Source organism: Bradysia coprophila, unplaced genomic scaffold, assembly GCF_014529535.1.
Source record: "Bradysia coprophila strain Holo2 unplaced genomic scaffold, BU_Bcop_v1 contig_94, whole genome shotgun sequence".
Lineage (NCBI taxonomy): Eukaryota > Metazoa > Arthropoda > Insecta > Diptera > Sciaridae > Bradysia > Bradysia coprophila.
The window spans coordinates 7262668-7287965 of NW_023504022.1; the positions used below are offsets into that span (position 1 = coordinate 7262668).

At 34.2% G+C, this 25298-nt stretch overlaps 3 protein-coding genes across 5 annotated transcripts in view; 1 reads left to right on the forward strand and 2 right to left on the reverse strand.

Moving 5' to 3' along the window:
- Positions 1-19813, reverse strand: part of LOC119085177 (probable nuclear hormone receptor HR38) — a 57007-nt gene extending 37194 nt beyond the window's left edge. Inside the window, exon 1 of the mRNA XM_037195485.1 lies at positions 18277-19813. Within this exon, the coding sequence (XP_037051380.1) occupies positions 18277-18478 (202 nt within the window). The 5' untranslated portion in view covers positions 18479-19813. The remainder of the gene's footprint in view (positions 1-18276) is intronic.
- On the reverse strand, positions 438-2340 carry LOC119085185. Of its 3 annotated transcripts, XM_037195501.1 has the most exons (3): positions 978-2337; positions 912-926; positions 438-807 (listed from the first exon to the last, which is right to left on the reverse strand). In XM_037195501.1, the coding sequence occupies exons 1-3, from the start codon at positions 2131-2133 to the stop codon at positions 749-751; spliced, it is 1230 nt and encodes a 409-aa protein (XP_037051396.1). In that variant the 5' UTR covers positions 2134-2337; the 3' UTR covers positions 438-748. The 3 variants fall into 3 exon arrangements, with proteins under 3 accessions (XP_037051396.1, XP_037051393.1, XP_037051395.1); XM_037195498.1 differs by having other exon boundaries at positions 438-926; positions 978-2340; XM_037195500.1 differs by having other exon boundaries at positions 438-806; positions 911-2339.
- Positions 19814-23736: 3923 nt separating the features above from the next.
- Positions 23737-24686, forward strand: LOC119085186. The gene is made up of 2 exons (XM_037195502.1): positions 23737-23897; positions 23965-24686. Exons 1-2 carry the CDS (start codon positions 23752-23754, stop codon positions 24617-24619), a joined length of 801 nt encoding a protein of 266 aa, XP_037051397.1. The 5' UTR covers positions 23737-23751; the 3' UTR covers positions 24620-24686.
- The last annotated feature ends 612 nt before the right edge of the window (positions 24687-25298 follow it).

The following is a 25298-nucleotide window of genomic DNA, read 5'->3' on the forward strand; positions in this document are numbered from 1 at the left end:
GAAACTAACTAATGTAAATTACTGTGCAGATTACTGAATTTTACCGAAAGTTACCGAAAATTTGTCTAATTTTTGTTTTGGTAATAGTTCCGTAATAACTCGGTAAATTTGGGTAATTTTCGGTAAATTTTGGAAGATTTCAGTAAATTCGGTAAAAACATTTTGAATACATAGCCAATTCATAATATGTTAAAACTGACGAAGTAATAGATTTTGTGTCAATTCGTTCAAAGATACTTAAATCGCCCGATATAACAGACTGACCATCTGAAAACGTATGCTAATTTAAATGTCCACCTCTTATGAATCCATAAATTAAACCGTTAAAATTAAAGCGAACGAGTGAAAAAAAGATTTATGCCTCTGTAAACACCGACCGTAAACGGGAGGAGGCATCCTGGTTGTATGCACAGTGTACACGACCGATCTGTTTAAGGAATATCGGTTTCTCAGGTTCAATTATTTTATGTCGAATCAAAAGACTGTTGTTTATAGATCAACGTTATAATATGAACTAAATTGCACAGTACAATGCTTGACATTACATAATTTAGAAACTTAATTGACTGTGCCAACTATTAAGATAAACAAAAGTTCAGATTGGTCTGAACATACTCCCGGCCAAGACATTATAAATCGTCTTCAAATAAAACTAACACAAAAAATTCAAAATGAAATGAAATTGGCTCGGAAGATAAAATGAATGAAACGGAAAAATTTACTCAAAAATAAACTCAAATTCAAATCCTCATCGGTCAGGCTGCACATTGGTCTCGAAATAAATGCGCACTCGATTTGACAAAAAAGAATTGTCAGCTCCTTAAACGTGAGATGTGACGACCCAACAATTTGTTTGAGGTGAAACTTCATTGATTGCACTGCTGCTTCCCAAATTCCTCCGAAATTACTTGCTGTTGTAGGATTGAATTCCCAATCGACGCCGTCGTTGGTAAATAAAGCGACTATTTCGTCCATTTGTTCTCTCAGTGCGCTCTGCTGTGCCTTAGAAAGCTCTGTTATCCAGTCCACAAAATTCGCAGCATTTTTGTTGTACATAATGGCAGGTTTTGCCCGACGACTGATGAATCTCTTGGATAATCGTTTTCGGATACCATGGAGCGCTTCATTCTCCAGCGAACGATGTTGAAGACTACTCATGTTCCATAAACAAGTCGAGAAACATTCCGCTAATTGTTCACACATTGATACTCCATTGACTGTCTGCAATTGACCACAATAATACGAAGAAACGGCAGTTGGAACAATTACTGCAAGATGAATAAATCCAGCTGATCTGTCAGCCTTGCAACTTCCGACTCGTTCGGCCTTTGACACGCTTAAAGACGAACTGGAATGATTGCTTGATCCGTTATGAGACGCCGAAACCAATGCTCGAAATGAAACTTTAATCGAACAAACGATTGAAATGTGGAATACTCGATGATGTTTGACTATTGAAACACATAAAGTCAAAATTGTAAATTCCGGTTTTCGCTGTACGGATTGCAGTTGACCAAAATTGAAACCATAAAATGACCACTGCTCTACTCCATTGATTGTCTTTGGTAGACGATTATTGCACACGATAACTTTGAAACAAAGAAATGGTGACGTCAACCAAGCTGTACTGGCATACACTAATTGCATAGTGATACTCGAATGCACCAATTTGTAGTCGAAAATCAGCTTCTCTGTCATTATTGAACACTGAAAGACAGTAGAGCACGAAGCCAATCCATGAGCCACTACATGAAACTGCAATTCGATGATTATTTTCGAAGCGTGTATTTGAGACAACGTGGATCTTTTGTTAACCAGCGACCTTTTGTTTCCATCCACGTTTTTCTCACAAATGAACATTGAGAGAATGGGCACAAATCGTAAAACTTCCAACTCGCTGAACACTTGACTCTTTAAATCGTATCTTTTCGATGAAACAACTAGAACCATTTGATTCTTTTCACAAACATACAAATTTGAATGATTCACAAAAATGTCTATTGTCTTAGAACGCGATTGTTCGCACTTGTCGGAACATAAACTTTCATCGACCGATAATTTGATAAAAAAACAGCCGATTTCTCTCACAACTACAACGCGAATTAAATAAACAAACGGTTGAGCAACCGACATCCCGGTTGAGCCCCCAAATGTTTAAGGAATATCGGTTTCTCAGGTTCAATTATTTTATGTCGAATCAAAAGACTGTTGTTTATAGATCAACGTTATAATATGAACTAAATTGCACAGTACAATGCTTGACATTACATAATTTAGAAACTTAATTGACTGTGCCAACTATTAAGATAAACAAAAGTTCAGATTGGTCTGAACACGATCTTTATCATAATTACTCATATAAATGCATATCCATCGATTCAATGAAAAGTAATAACCGAGGTCCCAATCCAAACAAAATATAAATAAAAAAAAAAAAGGTTTCCGTGTCTCGCTTTCATGTTTACAATGTATAAGCCACCAGAAATGCAGCGAAAATTTTCAAAATTTACGACAAAAACAATTTTCTCGCAGTTTAATTATACATTTCAATTTAATAAAACACTCCCGTCGGCAGTCATCCCCGATTAATATATTTGGTTTTCTTCTTCTTCGTCGTCTTCGATAAAGTGGTAGCATATTTCATTTAAGAAATCTTTTGTATTTGACTTTAGTTGCGGATTCGTATATTGATCTTCGCATTGTGGCAGACGTATAATTTTATGTAATTTTTACGCAATCATTCGTCGGTAATGATAGAGATATAAACACAACAGAATAATTTTCAATTTGATTACGGTTGTGGTCGTGTTGATTTCTTTACCATTAACTATTTACCATATAAATAAAACCATACATGAAATTTACGTTGCATATATATATCTGTACATATCTATGGATAATCGTACACCGTACATGTCCATAATTTTTTAACATTACAATTTCGTTTAAAAAAAAAACCACCGTAGGTTAACCGATCTTGTAGTTAGCATGGGTGTGTGTGTGTAAGTTGTGTTTATGTTTATGTTTTTAAAACCGAAATTCATGTAACTTACATAAAAAGTTCTAATGTAGGAAATCCATATCGACGAATATAGTAAATAAACAAAAGATTTTTTCTCACGATTTATGGATTAGAAATTATCGTGCATGTGGATTGATTAGTGATTGATTGGGTGATGGTTATTACAACGGTGTGTTGCTGTTTTGTTTTGATGTTTCACGAAGATATAACAAAAAAAAAATTATTTAAAATTGCAATATGTTGGGGCAATACCATCATTACCGGAATTGTAGTTTTAAGACAAATAGCTTTAATGAAGCACTTTGAATTTGCAATATCAATTATCCTGATGATAAGTACCTGGGAGTTGTATGTTGTATAATAGAGTATCCATCCATCCAAAATGGACCATTTTTCTGCATATGAGAAACTTATACAATTTAAGACACCGATGATCGATCTCATGTGTATTGTCACAATAGGTCTTCGGCTTCGAGTGATAATTTAAACATCAAGGGCCTAATAAAAAGCATTTATCACTCGGTGGCATAAATACCTCTTCTGCCACCGAGTGATCAACGCGATGTAGTGTCTAAAAAAGTGACGAAAAGTGAAACTTTCATAGGCTTTTTTGAGAAAAACGTTCTCGATGACAAATGCTTTTTTGGGCACACATCTAGTAAAATGTTGTATGCAACTCAATGCAATAGTACTTTTTTAGGATCACGATGTATTATATGACTACACACGGCCTGTGCCCTGCGGCCTCGTGTCATAATTACACATCTATAGCCTAATCAAGTACTTTGCACCTCGATTGCATAATAGTAATTTATGCAACAAGTTGCGAAAAGAGGTTGTTTTTGTCACGAGATGTGATTTTATCAAACGAGCGAAGCGATATTTTTCGATATTTTTAACGTTGCGAATTGGCAACGTACTATTAGAATATCTACGAGTAAGTGTTACATAGAAAGCGAATGAAGGAAAAGTCATCTTGTCCAGCCGCGGATTTGAACACGGGACCTCTTGATTATGAGTCGGAAGCTCTAGCGCCAAAGCCACGGGTTCAGACAATAGAGAAACCCGAATCAAAAACAAGGACAGAACAAATCTAAACTCATCCAAACTCACGCACCCCACCAGCTCACGTACGGATTAACTCACTGGCCTCTGCACAAAATTCACTCAATCCACTCAAATTCACACAAAATCAGAAAATTAGAAACTGCAAAAATACACAAACTGCAAAACTTGGCACTGACACTAACAAAACTGCGCGGTCACTAATCCAAAAAGAAGGAAAACCCAAAAAACTTGAAAAGCCAAAAAAGGAAAACGAAAAACGATAAGCGTCTTCCGCCAACGAAAAGTGCCTTTTGTCAATATACTGATTCTGTCAGAGTATTCATCCAGTTAGTGTAGTGACCCAAACTTGGATAGTGTCACTTGTTACGAAAACAATATTTCGTTCATATAGTAGAATGTATGTTAAAGGCATAGTGATAGACTACCTAGAACGTCAACTTTGCTTTGCTTTTGACATTATGAGTCCCTTTACTTTTGACATTAAGAGTCCCGTGTACTGTCTGTACACGAACCTGTCACACACACATTCAAATATATGATTTTTCATTTTAATTTGTCAGTTTGTTCTATTGATAGGGCCCTTGGTTAAAGGTAGAGCTATGTTTTGCATTTCAAAAGTTTATTTTTCGCAGCTTGTTGCAGAAAACGTTATATGCAACACGTTGCAAAACGAGGTAGTTTTCGTCACACGATGCGTTTTAACTCCATCGCAAAAAATGACCACTTTTCGCAACTTGTTGCATCAGTAACTAGTATTAATAAGCTAACTTTGATCGATCGATAACCTAAAACGAAACCGCGAATCAGTAATTTCATCTGTTATCGACAACGATGACGAAAATGAACCAAGTTTGTGTTTAAACAAATGAAGTAGCAGATTTTATAAGTTATAAGCGCATACGATATACCAAGCAACAGTTATTATTTACATGTCTTTTTTTGATCTACCCTCCCAAACAGATACTTATTATAATACGATTTTTACATGGAGAGGGAATAGAACAATTTGAAAACTACTTCACCGTTTCAATGTGGTTCCAGCAAAGTCATAAGTTTACTCACTAGAAAGAATTATTAACAAGGAATATTTTATTGAACACGAAGCTGAGTTAAGTGGCATATCATTCCCATATAACAAGAATGTCTTTCTCTGCCTTTCAGGTAGTCTTCCTTGAATTGACGGTTTCTAACTTATTGGCACAATAATACTTAAAACCTTGTCGGAGGAAATTTTCCCAATTCTATCGATCGGTACACTGAACTCGAAGAGCCTTCTTTCGCTTACAAATTAAAATATTGTCGCAAGAAAACTGTGTTTAACATTACAATACGTTTAGGAGAAAGAGAAAAAAAACGCGTGTGCCATCCACAAAATATTGGTTTTGTGAGCTCGTTTATTTTATTATGAATGCGACGAGTTGATTGCACAAAAATGTGTTTAAAAAAACCGATCATTCTTAAGAAAAATTACCATAAAAAAGCAATGCTATTGGCAAATTCGTATATACAGGCTTGGTAACACTATTTTTCATGAACCAACACCATTTGATGGGACTTTATAGCAATACAGCTCTTGAAAATATTTTTTTTTTCTTTTTTGAAATAGTAGACTTTTGGTCATAAATATAATTCAGAAAATATATTTAAAAAAAAGACTTAACTTTGCATATTTATTAGCATTAATTAAAAGTAAAAAAACCTAAAACTTTGTTGACGATTTTTTTCGGAAAAATATTTTTTTACCTCCCGTGGTATATGTGTGTACGAACGAAATTTGCATATGTGCAAAAATGTCTTAAAGTTGTTCAAGGCTTTTTCATCTGTTCATCTACATCAGCGCCGCATTGCCTAAACAAAGCATGTGTGTAGAAAACGGTTTTTTTTTCTTCGATAAAATTTAACAATTTTTTTTTCTCTCATCTCAGATGACATAAGAGGAAATATGCAACCGAAATTTGGTAAATAAATTAAATAATTTTGCCAAACACTTGATGCTGCTGTGTTAATTGTATTCAATTTCATATATTTGAGTTTAAGAGTTTGCTTTTTTTCTATCTTTCTTTCTTCAACTGTACTTAAGGTTGCAGCTTTAGCAGTTTTATAACACCACAAAACATATCAGATATCACTCATCAATTTGACTGGGCGAATATATGTGTACAGATAGATATGCGTGTTGTATATATACAATATAAAATGTCTAGCAACATCATTAGGTTCAATATGTTACGACTAGAGCGTTGGAGAGTACACACACATGACGTAATTGGTAATTGATGGCTTGGAAAGTAGCACGCAGTGTCAATAATTATTGTTGTAATGTATTTGCTTTTTTATTTAAATTTTTTTTTCTCTCTTCGATTGAATTTATTTTCTTCGGAATGAATGGAACAAATTATTGGAAAAATTTCTTTCTTTTTCTTTGAAATATTTTTTTTTATTTAAAAAACAAACAAATCGATTTCCTTAGGATCATCTGTTATGGACAACGAATGGGAATGGAAATAATGTTTTCCTCCAGTGAAGTAATTTGATATCTCGTATCCAGATGAGTAAAAGTATCCGAGGGCTTCCACGTGTAAAGTATGGCGTTTTACTTTACGAGCGAGGGAAAGGGTCTTCACTAGTGAGGGAGAGGCCACATTACCTCACTAGTAAAGTAAAAGTCTTTACGTGTTACGGCATGTTTCATTTTCATTTACATTGCCTAATCACGTAAAGCATTGTACTTACGAGGTTCCAAGTTGTTATTTGACAAGTGGGGAATACAGCCCTCCCCTTCGGGTCGGGCTGTAACACCCCACTTATCAAATACACAACTTGGAACCTCGGAAGTAATATACTATTCCCTCAGTCGTAAAGGAAAACGTCATACTACACTGGGGAAATAATTTGATATTTCGTATCACGATGAGTAAAAGGTCCTCGGGCTAAAGCCCTTTGGATACGAAATATCAATTCCTTCCCTTGTAATATTCTTTCACATATTCTTTCACGTTAGAAACAAAGATACCAGAAAACAACGGTAAAAAAACCTTGAGTGGTATTACTCTTCTCTTTTCCTACGCGATAAGAGTTCCGAAAATCCCTTGCTTCGTATCATTTTTCCTAACTCTAATCACGTACCAGATACTGGACTGATTAAAATATTAATTGCTGTTACGTAGTTGATTGAATAGCGAAGCAACTGTAGAAGAGAATTTTTGATATTTACAAAATCTTTTACTTCATTTGTTTAAACACATATTTTCGTATATAGAAGAGATCAGCCCGAAAACTTGGTTCATTTTCGTCGTCGTTATCGATAACAGGTGAAATTACTAATTACCGGCTCAGGCCGGTTTGTTGAAAATAACAAATAACAGAAGGACAAGATTTTTTTGAGCATATATCGTGACTGAGGTTTGCCATTTAAAAAAGTCAAAGCCGGATAAACAAAAATCCAAGGTAAATATAGTGAGGAGGTAATGCCATTCAGACATCTTTTTATTAAATGGTTGACTACGATTTACTTGTATTTCACAGAAATATTTTCGCTATCTCACAACAGATGGCCCGACGTTCTATTCCATTTTTTGCTTTCAACGAATAGATAAGTTGGAGTTTGTATCGAACTTTCGTGCCACCGCACAAATGATTCGATATAGATTGCATTACCTCCTCACTATATTTATCTTGCAAAAATCAGTCTTTTTCAACACTTGTGTTATAAGGTATTCCAAAATGGGACTGTTCATAAATGACGTCTACCTTTTGTTCCTCGGCTGTCGACTCCTTGATCTTGATCATCAATATTGATCCATTCTAATTAAAATGAATGTCAAAAAGATTGAAAGTGTGATTAGGTAGTCTATTTTTGTTAGTGATTATGTGGATTTTGCAATGTTTTCTATATTAACGAATACATCTAGATTAATTCGACATAAATTCGTGATTGTTACAAACAGGAAATCATCTCGCCTTATTTGACATTTTTGTTTGTTTCTTTACGATTATGTAAAACTGGCAATTATGGCATACTGAGTGTGCCATACTCTTCTCTAATTAAAATCTCAACAAAAAAATGTCGTTCATCTACTGGTTTATATTTCATCAGTGATTGGGCTTTTAGATAAAAAAAAATCTCCTACCACATTGGTGCAGAAAAAAACCAAATGAAAGAGACAAAAATTGACAAATTATTTCATTCAAATAATAAAGTCTCACTTTCATTGTAATGTAAATTTCAAGATAAAATTAATAAAATTTATTGTAATCGCTTAATACTTTGCCTAATTCATTAAATTAGTTAGTGACCTGTAAAAGTCGTGAAGTACTTATTATAAAAAAATTAATTTCATAAAGTCATTCCATCAACGAAAAAAAAATGAAAATAAAATCAGAAATGGATACATGCTAGCTCGTATTAAAGCAATACACATATCATAACATAATAATCCATTGGGCCATTATAATATATCGAAACACAAAAGAGGTGTCGATTCCCACGAATACCAGCTAACTTGAATTGTTTAGACTAAAATATTATTTTGTCTGTTCATAATTTACCTATTATGCATTATGAATGAGATTTTATCTTCAAAATAAATCAATTTTGATACGAGCAATTTATGAATTTTAAATTTGTCTGGTGCTGCGAGTTATGTGCACTGCGAACTCCACATTTCATATTTGGTTTACTTTGCAAACGATATATGTGCGAATATAGTTTCGGTAAATCGTTTTGGTGAACCGATCAATATCTTTTCGATTGTTTTGGTGGGATACCTGCTATTTGAAGCTGAACAATTCGGACAAACTGTTGTATTTCAATCTTTTTTTCACAACACATCACAAATCCTTAGAAACGGCTAACCTGCTAGCGTTGATCCAGGTTTAATGTCGTGTCATAAAATAAAATGAAACAAATGAAGTAATAGATTTGCATTAAACGCTCTGGAATACAAGGTCTGGACCAAAATGGTTGTTCTACTTAAAGGACAGAAATCAAGTTGGTAGAGGCGTCAATATATGAAATGAGTATGAGGATTTGTCCGATTAGCCCATATGATCATGGCTAGCCTTTGCAATGCTTTGAACAACAGAAGTAATAGATTATAATTATAAAGTTTTATGTTTGTAATAGGGATGCACTCATCCCACTAACCCCGTTCATATGGTGCCACACAGTACGTCTTAATGACAAGCAACATACACGGAATGTGAAATTGAACTGATTCCAAGTATGGTATTACGAAATTGTTTTATTATAAAACGTTAACTGTTTTATCCTTGAGAAAACGAAATTCACATTCACATAAAGATGCAACATTCACATAAAAATCTTTCTGACAAAACCGGAACCAGTCTTTCAGTTTAAGTTCGTTAGTTTTTCAGACAATCGTAAAGATATCAATCTCTTCTCTAAGTTCGGTTTAGTTTTTTTAAAAAAATGTTCAAACATTTGTGGCTGCTTTTAATGTGGAATAAAAATAGAGGCGTGCTCGATTAAAGAATCAAATTAAAATGTTTGACGGATTTGGGAGTTTTATGTTTTTCGTTTCTTTTAATTAAACGAGAAAAATTTCGTATTGCAATGAATCAATATACAGTATAGGCAACAATCATCGGTATGTATACTGACTGATGGGTGTGATATTGGCGGTTGAGGAGGCTATAAAATTGTTTTCGCTAAATGTAAAACTATAACACTTTCAAGGATATTACGAGTTGGAATGGAATGACGATTATAATTGGTCGTTAATTTGTATCTCAAAGTTTTGATTGATTTAAAGAAAAAAAAATGTTTTTTTTGTACACCTCCATAACCAACTTCGGTTGAGAAAAACTAAGTTTACAACGACAAAAATAGAAAGGATCTTCAAATTTGACTTTCTGAGGTCATTATTTAAAATGAATGGGTCAAACCGAATCGGAAGCTGTGTCAGGCCTAGCATTATAATTTATGGATATTCTAAGCATCGGAATTTTGCTTTAGTGTAGAGTGACAATATCCACTGCGTACCAGAAGCACATATCCTAGACCCGTCGATACTACAGCATGTGGGGTATCATTGTAATAATTGTAAAGCTAATGTATGACGCTATCTGAGCATCTATTGATCTAAATAGAAACATTCACCAGATGCGAAATATAACCTCCTAATGTTCATCAAAATATTTGGTTCACACATTCTTTCAGCGCAGTGGTTTTCTATATGTTAAGTCATATACGATTTCTGTCATTGCCCTTCATTTCCTGGACACATAGACTGTAGCGGCAGTAAATCAGCGAATAAGAAAATTTATCTCCTGCAAGCTGATATTTCATACATTACGCGTTTCTGCATATAAACACAAACACATACATAACCACAGCCTATACGATTGGATAATTCACACATAACCCACCTAGGGTAAATTTACTTTCCATCTATATTTGAAAAAAAAAAATCGCCGAACGGCGGAAGCGAACACGGGACCAGCAACATATCAACCAAACATGCTGACCACTACGCCAACAAATCACATAACGCGATGCAATTGGTGTCGGTAGTGGTTCGTTAGTCACTTCTACATCGATCAAATAATCAGAGTAGTCGTAATGATGTGATTTGAACGAAATGTTGAGGTGGATAGTATATGTGTGTGAGTAAGTAAATAAAGGATTCTCTGTATGATGTTTTTTTTTGTTGTGAATGCGTTTTAAAACAACATGCTTAATTAATTAATTTTAAATCCAAATTTTTGTGGTTATTTCGCTAATGTATGAAATATCAGCTTGCAGGAGATAAAACATTGTTCTACCTTGGTGTATATTTCTCGAATCACTTCTTATGTACAATTGTATATACACTCGCTGGCGCTCGTTATATACAATTGTACATACGAAGTTATTCTCGAAATATACACCAAGGTAGAAAATGTACTATAAGCGACAGCGGTTTTCGACTACTCAGGCCCAAGGTTGTTTGGGCATTATAATCAACGTCCAATTTAACCTATCACAGACGGCAAGCATATTTACAGTTTTACTATCTGATCTATTACTTCATTCGATCGAAGATTTTCAGAGATTGATTTCAGAAATCTTTTACTTCATTTGTTTTGAACATGCTTTTTGCTATATAAAAAATCACTCTAGCGTTTTCGCCCTGAAGTATTAGCTATAGAATTGTGATGATTTATTTACAAATTCACGTCCCAGTACTGCAGTTATGCCGATTATTGTAAAAAGATAATAATTAGTAGCAAGGTTAAAAAATTTCAATGAAAGTTTCAGGAATGTAAGAACACCAAAATGCAATTTGTATCTCCAGAACAGCACAACTTTACCAAAATCAAATTTTTTTGGTAGTTTCATTTCAATCTGATAATTTCGCTCTCTATTGAATACGAATATCCATTAACGACAATTAACGAAACGAAATGTTTTCAATCAATAAACGCTCAATCTTCTATTAATGTTTTAATAATTAAGTCACGAAATATGGGGCGAAAAAAAAGAACGGTAAACCGAACAGCTTGATACTAGACTCTATTCCATTGAGATTAAGTCATACTATACAATGTTGTGGTCTGTGTGTACACATTGTATATGTGTCATATACTCTTAAAAAAAACCAAAAGTATCCATTAAGAAACCGTACGAAACCGAAAAGACAGTCGAACTAATTACACGAAACCCCTTCAATCAATTATAACAATGAATATGACAACAGAATACATAACAATCAAACTTATCACATACACCGTTTTTCCTATCAATTATTATTCAACAAGACGGTTACATAATTGTCTGGGTTACGGTTTCATCATATATTCATATTTTATCTTAAAATCATCGTATTGGGATTGTATAGCATTGAAGTCCCCAACACACATATTCATGCACACAGCCCCAATCTTTTTACGTCATCAGAATCGATTGATATTCCCTTATATAACACCATTTTCCGTACACAAAATCTGTTACCTATAATACAATGAATGACGTCATGGATGGTACAAAAACATAAACTATTTAAAACGCCATTCTCATCAACCGGCGTTTTTCTGTTTGCCCATCAAACCACCCACACTTCATTCATGCTAGCAGCAGTTCTCGAAATATATGAGTATAATACACCTGTAAGCGGTATAGGCGGCGGTGTGTGTTCTTTCTTCTTCATTTTCTCTTTATTATTTTGTTTTTATATGTGCTCGGCTATGGCCACGGAAACCGTTACCACATATCTGTGACGTCAGCAACGGCGGTACAAGGGTAGGAAAATCCATATATATACCGTGAATACGCAATAAATTTTTGATTGTGTGTTTGTTCCGTCGTCGATGGATTCTCATACGAAAATAGTGGAAGCTTTAAAACGCTATCGGCCAAATTGTATGTGGGAAAAACATATGGCATTTGGGTTCTATTAGGTATTAAGGGGTTGATGGATTGTGGAAAAATGTAATTTTAGTATTTTGTAGGCAACGGTGTCCGGTATTATAATGATTACTAAGTTTAGCCATCATCAGTAGAGTTGTCGTCATATAATATCGGTTTACGTTTGGGAAAGGTTTTTTTTTCTCGTCTCTATTTTATGTGTGCTTTGCTCATAATTTATCGTAAATTTTGATGGGTTGATCAATAAAACGCTTAGGTTTTGTGAATAATTACGAGTTTGATTGTGATCGTCTCATGAATAGATTGGGCCGGCGGAGAGGTGAAGGTTAAATTGGTGTTTTAAATTGCATCGGTACTGTCCGATAATATTATACGACTAGTTGGGAAAGCGTCTACAAAATTATTATAAAAAATCGATTTGCCTGCAAATTTTAAATGAATTTTCTGCCATCTGAATGCAATGTGGTATATATACATTCGTGGTATGTTGGCCGGTGTGTATTTTAAAGTAGCGTTTGCATCTAAATGAAAATGATTAATCAGTTATGCTTTACGTCCAATTATATCTACCTATTCGTACATGACCAGATTTTATTTCTATCAAAACGGGTATCTGGTGCATTAATCGTATGCAATTGGTATATACTATACAAAATGTTATGTGCGTTATTAGATTGGCACTTAATTATATTTTTGTTAAAATTAGCGTAAATATGTTTTGGCGACCGTATTTTACAATCACAGTCAGTGTGATGACCGAAAGTGTGAATTTCGATTGTATTTATAGATTTTCCGCATAGATATTTTGGAGTGGCAACATTGAAGTCGCGGTAAATTTTATTGTGTCTAAATCTTATATTTGGGTGGAACATTTATGTGACCGTTAGACACAGTTTAATTTATGATTCACTAACCGGGACATGCAGTGAAAGGTGGAGGAGAAAAAAAAATGGATTTTTCGCTCTTCGGAGATGCAAATATGTTTCACAGTTCGTCACTGTATATCGTGAAATGGAAGATATTCTGGCGGGAATTCTGCTGATGATGTAAATCAGTTTGATGTATAACTTTTGGTACTGAGAGTGGTAGGCGTATGGCTGAAATCTAGTACTTTATCTTGTGTTTCATGTAACAAAATCAACTTCTAAAATTTTGATAAACATTTTGCTATATAAAAGACACAAGCGCTGCTTATTTTCGTTGTTGCTGTTGATAACAGATGGAATAATTATTCCTAACAGTCTTTGTTCGAACAGTATGGCCTGTGCTCGGTCGAACGTGTTCAAAAAATAATTGCTCGACCTGAAAATTCCTGTCCCTTTTTATTTAAACCTGACAGACCAGGTTTCAGGTAGGCCTGAATTTTCAAACAATTTTTCAGATATACCTGAACCCTGACCTGACAGATCGAACCTGATGACTATCTTCTGGTTGCAGGTTAATTCAAGTCAGGTCGAAATTGATTACATCAGTTTCTCAACAAAACGGGTTTCTTGAAACTCAGGTCAGGATCAGGTAAAACTTGACCTGTTTCGAGACTATGCACAAATATTATGCACAAAAAGAAGTAAAAGTAAAAGACTCTCCGATATACAGTCACTCTTCATCTTTACTCCGACTCATGTACGAGTCAAGACTACTTAACACTTCTATGATAAACCTTCCAAACATCCAGATTTCCACCTTAGAGACTTTGATTTGATTGTCTACTTCTGGATAATAAGGAATGCACCAATAGTACCGCTCTCTATATATATTGGGGTTGACCTGCATCTAAACCTATATAAGTCACTGCTAGCAGAGAAGCGAAACTGCACCCAAAATCGTTTCAGCTCTGTAAAATCGCATTGAGTCAAAAGCGCCACAACTGCTCGTAAATTAATTATTCAGTAAAAAAAAAATGTTGGTTGGAAATTCATCATTTTTTATGTTTAATAAATCGTTGTTCTATTAACAAATTAAGACTCAAAACATTTTATTATTTTTGAAATTGAATTTTGGCGAACAATTTGGATTTTTGTTTGAATGTGTGTTGAGAGCATGTCAAGTATTTGATTCGAGAAAATATTGTAAATTAAATATGCGAGAAAAATACCTATGGCAGATAATATTGAAGCGACTATTCATTTAATTCGTTGAATTTTTGTGTATTATGTAATGAATAAAATCAGGTAGTTAGCTCACAGAGTTATACAGCTTACCAGACAGGCTCAATATATTAATTAATTATTTTTTGTTCGTTTCGGTTAAAGTTTGAAAATTGTTTCGAGTCTTTATCGCAAAATTAATGTTGAGTAATATGCCTATCACAAATTCGCGAATCAATTATTCAATTAAAAGCGGCTGAAAAATCTAAGTCCCACATGAGGGGTGGGTCAGGTCTCTTGACTGAGTTAATTTTTAGATAGATTTTGTTGTAGTTTTAATGATTCATTGATTGTCTTAGTTTTTTTAACATTTTTAATTGAATTTGGAAAGTGTTTTTAAGATCACAAAAATATAATTAGATGAGGAAGCGATTCAAAAATGGTCTATTTGGTACATCATTCATTGTGTCTTATTTTCACTGATAAACATCCGGTTAAAAAACACCAGTCACCTTTATTTTATGTGTTGAAGGCTCAGCGAATGATCCTTTACTCCTCTTATATTGTCTACTACTAAAAACTACTAAAAAGCGCTGAATAAATGAAAATCATGTGAATTACGGCACTCGCTTCGCTCAGGTCGCAGATTTCACACTCGTTTAAATTTTCTCTTTCATAAGCCTTTTTAGCAAATAATTAAGAAAAAAGAGGATTTTGTTTGGGTAAAACAGGTAAAAAATATCGCTCTCCTCTTCAAGAATTATTTTCTTTTAAGACTATTCAAGAACTTTGTCTTTTGTCAACCCATCGCAAAAATTTCGTGTATTAAGACCCTGACTTTCTCTCAATGGAACCATTCTATCCTCTCACTCGATCACTCGCTCGAACCCATAAAGACGTTCATGCTGGCTATTTCCAACGATTTTACACACACTTTAATTTTACAACAACCAACAATTACATAAATAAATTTAATTTGAATATTTTTGTAAACGCAAACATAGTTTATAATTGTACATTTGACAATTGTCTTTTCCGCATGCATTACCAAAAATAATTTTCACATCAAAAATTTTCAGTCTATTTTAAAATCCGTTCAAACACACACTTTAAGTAGATTGGTTTTTTGGTTTGGTTAATAAAAGAGTAATCTCGTGCCAATTTTGTCAAGTTTCCAAATAGATATGCAACAGGAGCTTTGAACTAAACGCAGATGAAACAAAAAGAAAAACGAAGAAAAGAAAATTCTGCATTTTGTTTTTACAATTTTTGTTGTGGCTATTCAGCCGAACGCATAACTTATCAAAATCGATGATGATGAAGTATCGTTTGGATATGATTTTTCTAATTGAAAAGAAATTCGCCTCAAAATTATTTAACAATTAATTACACAAAATTATTGATAGTAATTGCTCTCTAATTTTGGCCGGACCAATACCAACAACTCAACAGCTCTTTTTATGTCTGGTTAATTTATTCAAATAAAAAAATCTTTGTTAAACTTTGTGCCACATTTTCAACAAGATATAACAACCTCAGGCGTTAAGACCAATCCTTCAATGAATTAAATAAACAAAAAAAAATTGTTCATATAACACCAAGCGAGAGTGAAACAATTGCAAGTTTTCGACATTTTATTTATAAATTTTAAACAATTTCTCATAATTTTTTGTTGTTTTTCTTCGTCTTTTAGTTTTTAAATGAGAAAAGCCGTCGGCTAGAATTTCATCTGAATAAATAATAACTTCATCTCCCAACTGAAGCAGTTCCGCGTACAATTTTTTTTTTGTTACAAACGAACACTTGCTGTTAACATTCATCACTGTTTTTGTGTTGTGAGTCTAAAATTATGTCGTCAAGACCTAATATTATTTTGACGGCATTTTGACGGTTCAGCAGTGGGTTTCGAACATTTGTTTTTTACACGTTGGCACACGTGCTCTTGTCAGATTCAAGATTGTTTTTACGAAGGTTACGCTGATTATACTTTGTGAAAAAGGCCAATACCTTGCAAATATGTTACATCTTGGACAGAATTTGACACTACAATATCTGCAACATAAAAAACCAAATCTTCGAAACCCACTGAAACCCCGTGCTTCCATCTACGTAGTATACACATACTAGGTGAGCCAATCTTAATCTATTGCCGAGTGTTTTTAGTCTTAGATGAGTCAACGAAAAATGTACGCTCGAGCCAGCAATATTCAGGTGTTTTGGGGTGGTTTTAAAATCACATGAGAATTTAAAGAAAATTTACAAACAAGAGAAAGGGGTTGATAGAAAAATAAGTCGAATTAAAGGGATTGCAGGATTGCAAATTTATTTACCGAATTGACTGAAATTTACCAAAATTTACCGAATTTATTTATCGATAAATTCAGTAATTGTTCGTTAAATTTCAGTAAATTTTGATAAATTTCTGTAATTTTTTGATGAATTTGGGTCAATATCGGTTAATTTTGACTTTGGTAAGTCTCGGTAAATTTTGGTTAATTCGGTTTCCCCTGCCTTCAAAGCAACATATTTTGAAGTCTCACGCAACACTTGAATCAAAAGAATTTGCCTTTTTTTCGGTCAGAGCCGCTTTTAGCTTTTGGGCGCCATCGGGCAATTGGAAAATAGGCGCCAATTTAGTAAAGCAAATTTTTTTTAAGGACCTCGGGCACCATGTTCTTCTGCTCCACTTCGGGCGCCACGGGCATTTGCCCATTTGGCCCATATGGAAAAGGCGGCACTGTTTCGGTAAATTAAGAAGTTTTGGTTTGAAGTTGAAGATTACGTACATTTTGAATAAGAAACAATCATTTTCATTCCTATTATTTCCACATTGTCTTCGTCATATTTTCTCCCATCTCAAAACCAATTAATTCGATACATCGCTTGGCTAACGAAAATGTATTTTTAAAGCAGTTATGTAAATGCTGAAATGGATTATTGTGGACGAAAATTTCCGCAATATTTAAAGAAAAATCTACTCCATCGATTAAACATCCCAGTAATGATTTAGGAGAAATCAATCACTAGCAAAAAGAAATGAAAAAAAAATGCCTCAGAGCTGATTATATTATTAAATTCGCGAACATTTTGGTTTCGTTTTGCGATAAATTAATTAATTTTATTAATTGGTTGTAATACGAACGCATAGAAATCATCTTATTAAATTGATGTCTAAATCAATCTGAATATAAAAAAAAACTTCTTTTTTTCCAATTTTTACACAACTTTTCAAAATTGTACGCTCAATGTTTCTCATGCTAGTCGGAATGTATGTGAGCATTCAAATTGAGTTTATATTCAGTATTTATATACATATAAGACACCGCGATACAATATTATAAATCATCAAACCCAGCACCAATTACAAATTTAAAGGTGTGAACCGATGCTTGTTACCGCTCTCCGGTTGATAAAAGGCAGGCAATAATACGCTCATATGTTTTGCAATTATAAAAACCTTCAGGTATCATAAATCAGTGATCGTAAGGAGAAAAAAATTACAACACTAAAGGGCATGGCCACAGGGACAATAAATTTACGGTTTTATCGAGTGAAATTGTTTTTTTTTTTATAGTTAAAAATCTTAATTCAATTTTTTTTTGCTTTTTAAATGATTCAGGCGGTTTAATTGAATTTGGGTAAAATAAATAAAAATCGCGAAATAAATGAAGCGACGAAATAATAAATTAAAAAAATTAAAATTAAAATAAAAAACCAACAAAAATACATACTTTTATGATCTTCAAATTCTTCTTTGCTATGGTTGTTATTCAAATCGCCAATTCCGTTAAAATTCTCCAATCTATTTTGACCATAAAAATGATTTGCTAAATCATTATTATAGCTAACTGTTTCATTTTCACCGTCAACATCAAAATCGTTTGCAATCGGTTCCTGTTTTACAATAATTAACGAAGCCAGACGAGTTCGCATGTCCTTAATAAATTACTTTTCTCAGAGTTTGCCCGAAATTTAAATTAAGAAAAAAAATTGATTTTTTTTTCGTTACTTATTTCCAGTCTGTTTCTACTTTAAAATTGTTTTTCATGCATATTCGGCTGATTTAACTTAAACATCAAATTGAAATGAGCATAAAAATGATAAAAATTCACAATGAGTCAAGAGTGCACGAGTATACTGTACATACAAAGACGCACATCAAAATAAAAGAGATAATTTCAAAAAAACACCTGTTGAGGATCCTTCGACACCAACGGTAGGTTGGTGCGTTTCGCTATCGTCCTCCAGCACGATGTTATCGTATCAAAATATTTAATTTTCAAACTGTTCTTCCAAACAAAAACTTAAATTTTCCACTTTCGATTTTTCAGTCCTTTATTCTTAGATTATTGTTGAGATTAAATTCCGCCATAGAACCGACAAAGACCCACTCATCACAATTTAATTCAGGAAAAAAAAAACGGGCGAAAAAATTTACGGTCCAAATCCTTTTGTCACGGATTTTTTGTGTTGGTTTTTCTGTTAAGAAATTAATCTTCAATAACGTCCTTGATATTTATTTCACTTTCGTTTTCGTTTTTATTATCCCAACTGGTTATATTGGCTCAGCTTTTATTTTCAAATTTATTGTGTTCGAAATTTTCGGACAAACAAGTTTTACAATTTTTACGTTTTTAAATTAATTTATTGAAACGGTTGAGTCAAAAGCAAATCACCATCAACATTTCGTCGACAAAGTTTTATTGAACGAAAAAAAATCCTTTTTTCATTTTTCTGTTTACCGTTTTCGTTTTCGCTTTTGTTGTTCCCATTCAATGATGTCCGATAGTATACAACAAGTACCGTTGCTTGCTTTTTTTGTTTGCTTTGCTTTAATAATCCATTTTCACTTTCCTTTTTACAATTTTTACTGTTTTGTCATTTTTTTTGTTCTTACAATAAATCCATCATTTCGCACAATTGGGAATCGTTGCACATGGATCACATACACACACACGTTGGTTTGTGTTTTTCTACTTAGAAAACTGTCTTATCCGTAAGGGAACCGTTACAAAAAATGTTTGAAAATTAAAACGATTCCGTCTACTAAGCACTTGTAATCACAGGAATTTTTGTTTGTTTGTTTTCTACTAAAGTTTTTCACACAAGAATCGATTGAAAATCTGGTTCCGGTTTTATATATTCTACTAAATTCATTAAAAATATACTTTTATTCATTGCAATTTAATATTATTCTTTTAGAAAAGTAAAACTATCTTCTGACTTCGCTCTTTCTATATTGAAATTTTCTATGTTAACGATATAGCGTCCGAGACGCGACTGAACTTATCACAATAAATACGCGAGACTATATGTTTCCTTCAAATATATTTTACCGTCGTCTTTCAACTCTCTTCCAAACAGTGGAAAAAAAAGCATGCACGCAGACAAACACAGCTGGGTGGTGTTTGTAACGGAGTGGATTCATATTATAGAGAAATGTTTTTCATGAAAATCAACGAACAGTCGCGCACAACGTATATTTACAACAATGACGTCATCGATACATATATACGTCATTGCTAATCCATGTGCTGTACGGTACATTCGGTTTTTTTTTAAGTGGGAAGACATATACGTGAAGTGGATCGCTTCGATGTATTGGTGGTGAACCTATCTCACCGTAAACCTTGTTTTTGTTTTATTCTCACCGGTACAATGTGTCTGCATGGGATTGGAAAGATTTAATTCTCTTCGTTCATATGGGTATAATGGAAAATAGCGGAATACTGCGCCGATGTTATTATGTTGGTTCGCTGTGGATTTATATATGGGACCAAAGAATTTCTCTCTTATGTCTTACCTGTGTGTATCGGTTGCATGTGTATATATTCACTGTTGTGAGACGTGAAAATTTAGAACTAAATTTCATTGAGTAATAATAAAGAATCGATTCGATTATATAACGAAAGTGACGACGTCATTCATATGGGTTTTGCATGAAGGAAACTAATGTTTTTATGTCATGCAAATCAATAGGTACACTATAAAGTAAAGTGCCCGTTCGATATTTTGTTTTTATTGCTGCATTTAGGAGGGCTTCGAGTGTGTGTGGTTCGAGTATATTACTGTAAGAAGACAAAGAAGTCAATTTATAATCAAGGGCAGACTCGTGACAAAAGGACCTTATGAAAATTTCATCCATCAGTCGTTTGGTCCACCTTATTGCAATTTTTACTCAATAAGTCCCCGGAAAATGAGTCATTACTCCATTGACATGAGCCTTAAAACTCACGAAATTGTTTGGAGCTTTGTATTTTGCCTTGTGAAGTTGTATCACTCGCCTTTGGTTCGAGCCGCAAAATAATGACATGATGTTTTACATATTCTTATACCTACGAAACGCTTCTCATTCCTTCCTTATTGCCGTTATAGGGACAATACCTGACGTAAAACTCGTGAATGAACGAACACTTTCACCCTTCCTGCACAAGCAACATCGAGTTTGTTATATTTTTGTCACCGTTAACATGTTGCATAAATGCAATGCGAAGCGATGTGATAAATATTAATGCAAAAACGTTTTAAATTTGGTGCTTTATTTAAGGTAACTTGTTTTTTCGGTTTGGATTTGTCATACGTTTTTAGCTATTCCGAGTGTTTGATTTACATAAAACAGCCGCAACAATAAAAATAAATGCAATTGACATGCGACGACCACATCTACATACGAAAAAATAAGTTTTTATTTGTCCGAAAGTGTAATGCATTTCAATATTAAAATGCGATTGAGTCATACACTGAAATTCCATTGATGGTACGAATGAGTAATTTAATGATGTATTTCCATTGATAGAGTTGAATCTACAATTTTTAACTGTAAATTGAGATAAAACTCAATTAAATTGTGTCTGAAATTCTTCCTTTCCAAATCTTTTCAAGTTTCATTGGACAGAAGCAATGAATTGATGTCGCCTACAGTCGACGTCAGTGAAATTTAGACATAAGTTTTCTTCAACTATTTTCAGCTGATACAAACTCATACAAACAAAAATGCTTACGTCTTAATACCCGAATCTGACCTGAACCTGAGTTTTCGACTTTGGGTTTGACATGGGTTTGAAATTGTTTCATTACAAATTTCGGGTTGACCCGAGCCCGACCTGAATTCATATGAAAATTTCAGGTGCAGGCCGAACCCTAAAATGAAAATTCAGTTTCAGGTCAGATTCGGGTTGGATCATTTTAGGTTCAGGTCAGGTTCAGGTCGAACTCGAAGTCGAAAATGCAGGTTCAGGTCAGATTCGGGTTGAGCCCGAAAGACTTGTGTTCAGGTTCGGTCAGACTCAGATTCCGGTCATGCCGAAACCGACCCATTCCGAGCATTAATTGCTGCTGATATGGGTTAGAAAATATTACGAAAAAATTTCTGTAAAGAAATTCGTTAGAAAAACAAAACTGGCCGCAGTCACGTTTGTCATGTATATATTTAGTCTCTGATGATTTTTGTGCTTATAAATAAAAATGAAATTAATTTTGTTATACAATGTAACCCATAACCGCCAACAAGCACAAGCCTAACTTTTTTTAAACCAAACAATCAAATGAAACAATCATTTTTGACGTAAGAAATAGAACAAAAAACACGGTCTAAGAATAAACATTTTCTTCATAACTTGTTTACCGTAAAAATTTTAGGAACAATAATTTAATTGTACGCGTCTAATTCGGTACTCTCCCCACAATTTTCATTCATAAGAAATATTCCCACGCAAAATCCAGGAATACAAAACAACTCATATGGGATGTCAGGTACCCACTTAAGAGAAAGTAAAGAAGTAAAAAAAGCGATAAGCCAAGTCTATATAGGGGATAATCGCCAATAAGCGTGAACATCTACGTTATAAGTGTTATCAGTGACGTCATCAAATAAACATTTTCCATAGCTAAATGAAATCATTTTTTATGTGTATCATCCACCATATAAGGAACAGTATCTGTCCAATGTATGTTTGAACGCCGGTTACCATATATACATGCATGAATGCTCTCTTTGTGCAAATTTTACGCAACCTCTAATAATGGCTCTCCAAAATAGCTATGACGTCGCTGATACCATGGAATGGAAAGAGTTACGTAACAAATTAGCGTAGCAAAGATGTCGAGACGGATTGTTTTATCTGTCCTTTTTTGGATGACGTCATTGAAGATGAGTAAAGGTATGAAATGAAAATTTAACCTTCCACATTACACCGATACGTTTGTACGATTAAAATTCTAAGTTTGTTTATGAGAATCTTGGGAAATTTGTTGTTGCTATCTCATTAATTCGTCGATATGCGCGTAATTTAAATTATGGATTAAGCAGTGCCGGTATGTTCAAATTATTTTCGAGACACTCTCATTTTATCGGGCTATTTTCTCCTAATTGAATCGAAAAAGATCGAATTTCAGAGCAAAATTTCAATTTTCAGTATTCGAATGTACAAATTCTCCGTCTGAATACAAGGATTCATATAGCTGAAATCTTATACCAAAGTGGGACTTACGTTAACCAACTAATGGCAAGCGCCACTGTTGGAAGTGAAAACAACAATTATCATAAGCCTTACAAGATATCTATTAATCGCTTAGAGTAATTATACCTAGAGAGGAAATTCGCACTACGAAAAGTGGTCCCGACATCAATGTGTATAAGATACATTTACGTAATGATTTACGTAGAGCCTCTACCAATACATTCACGTTTGAGATTTCTGTCAAAATATTGATTGACGTTGTTCATCTAACAGTCTTATGCGTTAAATGTTATTTATTTTTAAATTACACCAGTGAAACTAACAAAAACTAAATAAAATTGTGATGGTCCACTCCTGTTCCATAAAAGGGTGTATGTCCCGACGTACTGCAAAGAAGAAAACATCGTTTTTCAAGTAATTGATGTGAACATAACCTCATTCTTGCATGTTGTCTCATCAGCTTTTTTTTGACATAGTTTTCCGTCTGATCAAACCGATTGCAAGAAATGGAAAGACATAATTCTTCAATTAAACAATCAGCAGTGTTATGTATACAAACACTCAAGAGTATGTGAAAATCACTTCATAGAAAGTGATATTAATAGAAATGGTCGCAGATCCACATTGAAGAAAGGTTCCATTCCGACAATATTTGCGCATGTGAGAAGGTATGTTTTCATTTTCATTGGGAGTTCAACTGAATAAGAATCCACGTCTAGTACAAACAACACATCACCGGCTGAATTCATGGACGTTGAATACCTATATTCCGAGGACGAACAACTCGAACAAGAGTTTCCGGTCGTTGAGCGATCAGACTTTTCAGATTCAGGCATTTTATCGTTTGATTTGATTAACTCGGGCGTGGATGCAACAACAAAATCCGATTCTCGGTGAGAAAATGCACTATGTTCGATCGTATCGATATATTTTTTAACATAATTTCGTTTGCCTTGTTAGGGTGAAAAGTGTCCTTCAACAGTCGTATGCTGTAGAAGAAGATGATATAGCTACAGATATGTCTATATTCTCTGACTACAACGAGTCATCAATTTGTTCGGAGAATCAAAACGAGACGTGCAATTTGTCGACGGTGTCGATCAATCAACCATCTCTTGTCATGGAGCATTCTACTTCCGATATTTATGCAACTCCGGTGAAGCATACGGTTCCAACAAATTTGTATGCAGTAGACAATCGCGTATTCATTGAAGATATTGCCGAGAAAACCACTCCATCGCATCCATCTAAAAATGGCACAAAGAGGCGTCTTCGATACCCTGGTGACGTTAGAGACGATGAATATCTGACCCCAAGATCTTCCAAAAAATGTATCCGAATTTTAAAGAAAACCGTTAGACAGCAACGCGTCAAAATTCGAAATCTGAATAGAAAGAAACAGAGGGCTTCGCGACGAATAACGACGTTACAGTGTCTTGTACGCGATTTAAGACAGAAAAATATGGTTTCTGAAAGCGCACTGGAGTCCCTGAAGGTATTTTTAAATGTGTGGTCTCACCAACTCTGTGTTTGCTCTGACGTCTTGGATCTGGTTGTGTTTTGTTTGAATGTTCTGTCTTTACTAGCACTAGGATCTTCAGAAAAAATAAATTAATTCAACTAACCGTCAATTGTTTATTTTTCGTGTTATTTTCCTACAATGGAACCTGGCATCTAAAACAATTATTCTTTTGGTCATTTCAACAGTTACAAGATGATTCGTTGATGCATAAAATAAGAGCTGGTAAAATCAACCATCAATTCCCGGCGGAAGTACGTTCGTTTGCATTGACGCTGAATTTCTATTCAGCGAGGGCCTATCGTTATGTTCGAAAAACTTTTGCAAATAAGTTACCAGCCCCCCGAACAATAAGAAAATGGTACGAATCTGTGGATGCGGATCCTGGAATTACTGAAGAAGCTTTGAATGCGGTTACAATTAGGATGGGGGAGTCAAAGCAGAAAGGTGTCGATCTGCGATTTTGCTTGTCAATGGATGAAATGAGCATTCGTAAACAAATCCAGTATTCACATTCAAATAAGAAGTATTACGGGTACGTTGACATGGGTGGAGCCGGTATAGATCGTGAAGGCACTGTAGCAGCAACCAAAGCATTGGTCATAATGATGACTGCGATCAATGCTCATTTTAAAATTCCGGTTTCGTATTTTTTGACGAATGGAACGACAGCAGAGGAGCAGGCAAACATTCTTAATCTGGTTTTGAGAACGTTGGGCGAAAGAGGTATTTTCGTAGTAGCACTAGTTTTTGACGGAGCTGCAACGAACATTTC

Bases quoted from the DNA above. Each gene is read 5' to 3' on its own strand.
- LOC119085185 (XM_037195498.1), bottom strand. From the start codon at position 2,133: ATGTCGGTTGCTCAACCGTTTGTTTATTTAATTCGCGTTGTAGTTGTG. The intron at 927-977 runs AAATGGACGAAA...TCGATTGGGAAT, and splicing joins GCAGAGCGCACTGAGAGAAC to TCAATCCTACAACAGCAAGT.
- LOC119085186 (XM_037195502.1), top strand. From the start codon at position 23,752: ATGGACGTTGAATACCTATATTCCGAGGACGAACAACTCGAACAAGAG. The intron at 23,898-23,964 runs GTGAGAAAATGC...TTGCCTTGTTAG, and splicing joins ACAACAAAATCCGATTCTCG to GGTGAAAAGTGTCCTTCAAC.